Below are 7226 nucleotides of genomic sequence, written 5' to 3'. Positions count from 1 at the left end.
GTGAAGGTGCCTGGGTTAGGCCTTATAGACCGAACACCTAAACGTTTCAGATTGAAAAGGCAGAAATAATAAGCCTGTCAAATAGCAGTGTGGAGGTTCCCTCTACTGATCTGCGACGCCAAAATGTGGTCTGGTGGCATTTTCTGAGAGATTCATTTGGAGTGGCAGTTTCACAGGATAATCACCCTCATCCTCACTAGCAAACAGTACGTAAGTGCCTGACTTCCCTACCACCTCATAAATTAAAACCGTTCCCTGGGCGAACCGGTGTGGTAATGAGAAGTAGTGAGAGGCCTGAAGGTCAGGGATGGGGAAAAGGCAGGGATCCGGTAGAGGCAGGCGGCTCTTGCCAAACCATCCCGCCCCAGTTCCTGATTTTCACCCTGGCTGTCCAAGCGCGGGAGTGCACGACTCCTCCGCTGCTTCTTCCTCCTTTGCCCCTTGAGCTCCGTACTTCTTCTTTTGCTGTTCTCTCTCAACGCAGGGGTGGTTCCGAAGATCGGCCCTGGCCCCTACCTGGCCCCTACCACCGCCTGTAGGCGCGCGGGAAGCGGACTGAGACCCCCTGAAACTCCAGTGGGGGCAGGACCCGGCGTTCTGAGCATGTGCGAGCAAGCCGGGAGGCTAGGGCGGATTCGGGGGGTGGGGGCCGCCTCAGGTCTCTGTGCTAAGCGCGGAGCAGGGGCGCGGCGGAGCAGGAGCGTGGTGAGCGCAGGACCGGCCAGCACTCTCCAGCGCCGGGATCCTGCGCCTAGGGCGCAGCGGCTGCGCCCCATCCTCCGGGCGTGGGCGAGCTGGCCGCGTGTGCCTCCCTGCTTGACGCGTGGGCGAGCCAATCAGGACTAGCGGTCCAGGCTGCCATGTGACGGGCGAGGCGGCTCCTTTCCCCAGCGCGGCCAGAGGGAGGAGAGAACCGGGGCTCGCCGCGAGCCTTCGAGAGCAGCGGTCGCGGAGGCGGCGGCGGCGGCACAGGCTCGGGCCAGCCGCGCGCGCATCCCCTGGCGCCCTGGGCGGTGGAAAGCTCGGCGGGCCGCGGCAGCCCAAGACACGAGTGGACAAAGCAAGATGGCAGGGATCTTAGCCTGGTTCTGGAACGAGAGGTTTTGGCTCCCACACAATGTCACCTGGGCGGACCTGAAGAACACGGAGGAGGCCACCTTCCCGCAGGCTGAGGACCTCTATCTTGCCTTCCCCGTGGCCTTCTGCATCTTCATGGTGCGGTTCATCTTCGAGAGGTAAGAGGGGCTGGAGCGCTCCTCCCCTCCCCCTTCACACACTCTCACACACACACGCACACGCACCCGCGCGCGCACATTCGCGCGCACACGCACCCTCGCGTGCTCTGTGGCGCACGCACCCGCGCCCCCAGCGCTCGCGCTCGCGCCTCCAACCTTTGTGTTCGGGGAAGGGGTTGCTGACCCTTCAGCCCGGCTGCCGTTCGGGGCGCCAGGGAGGATCTGGCTAGCCTACAGATTTCCTCCGGGGCGCCGGGGAAGGGCCGTGGAGCGTTGGGGTCGCCCCCCGCACTCCTCCTGGGCCCGCTCTCTCCCGGCCGCGAGCGCCGGCGAACAAAGGTGAGCGCCCGGCGGCCTCGGGACGCGGCGCACTCGGAGGGGTTGGCCCCTGTGCGCCCCGCGGGCGGCCGCGCTGCCGGGCAGGGCTCCCGCCCGAGGCTCGTCGCCACCCACCTGACAGCCTGGAGCGCTGCGGACGCGCGGCCCGGAGGGCGGAGGGACCGCGCACACACCTCCAGTCCTTTCGCCCAAGCACGCGGATTGTGGGGACTGTGCTGCGGAACAATTCGCCGGGGACTCCTGGGCTTCTGGCCGCTAGTTGGTTTCTACTCGTGACACTATCAGGCCCACAGTCCTGGGAGATAGATAACAACAGTTTTTAGGCTTCCAGCACTCCGGGTAATTAGCGGTTTTCTTAAAAGATTATGACGAGACGGGTGCACAGCCTGCAACGTGGTGATATTAAATTGATAAGATGCTTCCTGTGAATAACCATAAACTTTTGTGCCAAACGCACTTAAAACATTTTAAGGAGTTGTTATTTATCGTTTGTATAATTTCCGGATTTGGTTGAGTGGCCCCACTGTGTCCCGAACAAACTTGTGTTACTCTCATTCAATCAGTCTTAGTCACAAAACTCGATTTTGTGTGCTGTGCACTCTCCGGGTGCTATTGAAACAAAAGCAGGACAGCGGCACACACTTGTTTTCCTCTACTGAGAACCTCGCCTCCCCTTCCTCTCCTCTCTCCGCCCCCCCATTCATCGGTGAGGCTGAATTCCTCAGATGATGGAGTTTATACCCCATTTCCCACGTCCACTCCACCACTCTTCTCCTACCCCCAACTCACCTTGGTTTTGTTTCTGAAGCTTTTGCTGTTATTTTGTTTGCTGTTTCTGTTTGCCTGACACCACTCTTGAGGATGGCGGAGTTTGTCTTTTGTGTCATTTGTTGCTGGGTATGGCAGCAGAAAAAGCTTCGTGGGAACAAAAAGTATCTTTTGTTTAAGGAAGGTGTGTTTTTCAGCGGGCGATAACTGTTGCTTGTGAACCAAGCCGCCGGTTCACATGCAGAGATTGAAATGCACGAAGGAACAGATTTAAAGACGTATTTTAAAATGACTGCAATCCAGCGCAGATACCTCACTGAGGTCTATCTAGCGCTGAGGCGTACTGTGAAAAAGTGGGTGTGTTTGTAGGTTTGGAGTTGCTTCTACAGCAGATGTTTACTTACAGAAAATAGGAACTGCTATCTAACTTCGCAATCTCTTCAAAAACAGCCTCTCGGGACCTGCAGGAGTTCTGTACTGACTGATACTTAGTAGGGGCTCCACACACCATTGCGTAAGAACATCTGATCAATTCTGGACGGGCTCACTTGTAGTCAGGTAATGCATTTGAAAGAGGTGTAGTCTTAACGTTTTGGATAACAAAAGCATGTCAGCTAACGACCTTTGTGCAGAAAGCTGATTCCAAGTTCTTTAGATTGGAAAAAAATAAATTTGGTTTTGTACTTAAACTTTCTCTGCCTTAAAAAAAAAAACAAAAAAAAACCCAAAATCTAAAAACAAATGTAATTTAAGTTGAAAACTGGAAGTTTGTTATTCTTCCTGGACAGTTTTTTCTTCCTTTGTGTAATCTCTTGACTGGACTTAGACTTTGTACAAAAGGGTCAGCTGCTTTCAACTATCAGTCTCAGCAAATGTCATCATATTGTAATGCAGAGAGTTTTTCAGTTACTTTCAGGCCGTTGGTTCACGTAGAAGTGAATTTCATGGCAAACTGAGAGTTTGCGATTGATGTTCAGAAGAATACTCCAGTATGGCCCATATACCACAGGATGCTATACTGACTCTTGGAAGGATGTCTACTTTGTTTCTATAGTGGCGACGGCCCTGTCTTAACCATTCAGACTCTCAGTTCCCTGAAAATCCAAGTACATAATTGCATCCAGAATTACAAGTTGTGCATGTTTCTCCTCTCCTCACACCTAAGGAGCCCATTCTGGTATCCAGCTTGTGGCCTTCGTCTCAGCAACCACCAAGGGCCTGAATTTGAATCAGCTGATATTGTTATTTGTGATATGACTCACTTTCCGTCCTCTTCTAACATGGTGTACTTAAATCTTTCTTTTGCTGTATTCTGTAATGTATAGCATGATTTAAAGAAGCCTGTTGTGAGTCCCTTTACAAAATGAAATGCCTTTGTAATAGAAATAATTCCCTCCAGATTCTCTTCCTTTTCTTAAAATTTATTTTTCATTTTTGGGGCGCTTGGATGATTCAGCCAGAGGAGCATGCAACTCTTGATCTTGGGGTCGTGAGTTTGAGCTTCATGTTGGGTTAGAGATTACTTAAATAAATAAACAAGTATTTTTAAAAATTTACTTTTCATTTTTATTTTTCAGGATTCTATTCTTTTTATGCTTCTGTTGTTACTTATTTCGAAGCTGAGAACATATCTCTGAAATACCTGATTATCCAAGATCTTTATTTCCATTAAATAGGGTCTGTAATGCACTTGTTGAGGCCCAAATTGTGAATTTGAATACGTTCTCCTCAGACTTACGTTTTTCTCTCCATAAAGAGAAACACTAAGGAATAGAGTGGATTGAGCTTTGCTCCATTAAACAGGCTTATTTTTTTGTTTGCACACCACTGTTGGGGTGTTGACAGTGGAGGCATTGGTGGCCAGAATGATACCGTGTTATGGTACCATATGGGCAACAATATGGACACTCAGCATGGTTGGTTAAAAATGGAGCAGGCTAAATTCAGTGACTTTCGACTGAATCTGTGAATAGTCCAAAGCTGGGTGGTTTTTAGCATTGCCTTTGTACCGCACTTAACCCTCGGTAGGACCAGCAGGACCATTATAGATATTACTTGATTGACAAAGTAAAAGATCTGTTGTTAAAAAACAAAAAACAAAAAACAAAAAAAACAAAACTTCATGGTTTCTCCTAGAATGAAAATTGTAGGGTATACCGTTATATTATGTTGTTGGCTTGATGACAAGGAACAAAGTAATATTTATTATTTTAAATTAAAAAAATTTAATTTCAGTATAGTTAACAGTATTATATTAGTTTCAGGTGTACAATATAGTGATTCAACAGTTCTACACATTACTCAGTGCACACCATGACCAAAATATTATTTAATAATGTAACATTATTGGGGTGCCCGGGTGGCTCAGTCGGTTGAGCGTCCGACTTCGGCTCAGGTCATGATCTCACCGCTTGTGAGTTCGAGCCCCACGTCAGGCTCTGTGCTGACCGCTCGGAGCCTGGAGCCTGTTTCAGATTCTGTGCCTCCCTCTTTCTCTGTCCCAATCCACTCGCATTCTGTCTCTCTCAAAAATAAATAAACATTAAAAAATATAATGTAACATTATCATATATTTTATGAATTTTCTTGATTTAATGCTTGTTTAGGCTTAGTGAGCCCTTCTCTGGAATTATAATAAGTACTTCTTCCAGATTCACTTGTTAAAATATATTGCTATAAATTACTATCTCATGAAACTCTGCGCAGGCTAAAAGTCATTTTTTGCAGGTAGAAATTAGTTGTCTAAGAATAAAGAGATTTTTTTCATACAAGTATTTTAGCCAATGGTTTCTTTCTTGTATTTTTTCAATTATGATTTGAATGAAAAGAATTATTTGGACTGTTATCATTTGTGCTCCAAAAAAACTACCATATTTCAGAATAATCAGCAAAGAAGATTCTTAGAGAAATCAGTTGCTCTCTTTCCTCAGACCGAATTTCGGTGGACCCTAGAGTAGACCTGACACCTCTTGTGATGACCAGATAATAAATGAAAAACTCATCCCTGTCAGGTTGGCTCTCAAAGTGCCAAGCTATGAGAGAACTGTCATTTTCCAGGAGGCTGACACCGGTCTCACCTGGCTCATTCACTTAAAAGACCTGCTGCCCTCAAACCTTCAAGAAACAATAGTGTCTCATTAGTGTCAGAGGGAAGGTCTGGCCAATGGGCTTTTTCTTACTGATTTCCTTATGTCTTTGCCTTGCTAGGAGCCTTGGGTAAGGTCCTGGAAGGGAAGAGAAGGGGAGGTGAAGGGGGAGGGGGAAAGGAATATTAATAAGAAAGTATTCCTGACCTGATGGTTAGAGGCGAGAGGGGAGGTGTGAGTGAATGTCCGCCAGGAAAAAGCGGTGTGTCAGGTGAATTTGATTTCTGAAGGTTGTTCCTGTAAAGTCCCTTGTAATGAAGAGACTGGATGTCTTCTGATATATTTTGAAAGAGTTTGCGGTGGCCTGGATGTTTCTGTCCCTCAAAATTCATATGTTGCAATCCTAAACGCCAAGGGGATGGTATTAGGAGGTGGGGACTTTGGGAGGTGATTAGGCCATGAGGGTGGCCTTTGTGAATAGGGTTAGTGCCCTTATAAAAAAGGCCCAGAGAGCTCCTTGCCTCTTCAGCCATCTGAGGACACAATAAAAAGATGGCTCTCTGTGAACCTGGGTTATTCTCACCACATCCCAAATCTGCTAGTGCCTCGATCTTGGACCTCCCAGTCTCCAAAACTGAAAAATAATTTTCTGTTGTTTATAAGCCGCCCAGACTATAGTATTTTGATATAGCTGCCTGAATGGACCAACACAGAATATTTGGTAACAGTTTGCATACGAAAAGTCCCTTTCGTGCAGTCAACGTTGGACATTTAACTCTCTAAATGTACCTGTTTTCCTTGTTCAGTATGGTGTGATTCAGATTAAAACTATGGATCCCTGCTTTGCTGGACTGGTGTTAGGGGAAGAGTCGGTGTCAGAAGTAATAGGTTGCCTCCTACAATTAGTGACTGGGAAAGGAAAATTGGATTACAATGGCTGCTCTGTTGGAAAACAACCTGAAATCAAAGGGACTGTATTTGCAGACCTGTAGTACAGCTTTCTCATCTTGCAGAATAAAAGGTTTGCATTTGTAGGGTGCAATCCTTTAGCTATTTGTAGTAGATTGCTTTATGGATAAAAAACATCACGTTACTTTTAATGGACAGTGCCTTAGAATGGTGAGGAAAGCAGGTAAGAAAACTGCAAATTATTACAAATGATTTAATGCCATCAAGGATTAATGACACTAGCACTTTGAGTTCACTTATGACTTTACTGCCGAAAGTGTCTTCATGGACAGGGTTACATTTTTTTCTGCTGGATCCTCATTTGTAAGTGGTTTCGCTTCTGTGATGGGGAAAGGCAGGTGTCAGTGGAAAGGAAATAAGGTTTAAAGTGAATTTCTTCCATCAGCAAACCTGTTCCATGGCTTATTTGGAGATCACTGCACTGCCCTCAGGCACTGTTCACACTTCGTTGGTGAGCATGAGAATCTAGGACCATTTTGTACATAGAAGATTGTTAAGTGTTTATTACATGTGCTTAAATTCCTTTTCCTATCACCAGGCCAAGCTAGATTTTCTTACAGAGTTACGACTCTCAAAATTTTACTGTTTTTCCCCCCTCCCACCTTCATTTGATCAGTTAATTTTGTAGATACTTTTGAGTCAGGATATTGGGGTTCCAGATTTTGTTTGCCGGTAACTAGTTGTATCATTTAATGTTTCTAGGGGGGTCATTTTATTTCTTTAAAAATTTTTTTAATGTTTATTTATTTTTGAGAGAGAGAGACAAAGAGAGACAGAGAGTGAGTGGCGGAAGGGGCAGAGAGAGAGGGAGACACAGAATCTGAAGCAG

General features: G+C 46.6%; 1 protein-coding gene across 1 annotated transcript in view; it reads left to right on the top strand.

Annotated features, from left to right (window-relative positions):
* Positions 1 to 434: 434 nt before the first annotated feature.
* CERS6 (ceramide synthase 6) overlaps positions 435 to 7226 on the top strand; it is a 331299-nt gene continuing 324507 nt past the window's right edge. The window contains exon 1 of the mRNA XM_049616074.1: positions 435 to 1235. Coding sequence (XP_049472031.1) covers positions 1066 to 1235 — 170 coding nt within the window. The 5' untranslated portion in view covers positions 435 to 1065. The remainder of the gene's footprint in view (positions 1236 to 7226) is intronic.

This window comes from Panthera uncia, assembly GCF_023721935.1.
Source record: "Panthera uncia isolate 11264 chromosome C1 unlocalized genomic scaffold, Puncia_PCG_1.0 HiC_scaffold_3, whole genome shotgun sequence".
NCBI lineage: Eukaryota > Metazoa > Chordata > Mammalia > Carnivora > Felidae > Panthera > Panthera uncia.
This window is presented reverse-complemented; position numbering and strand designations above follow the sequence as displayed.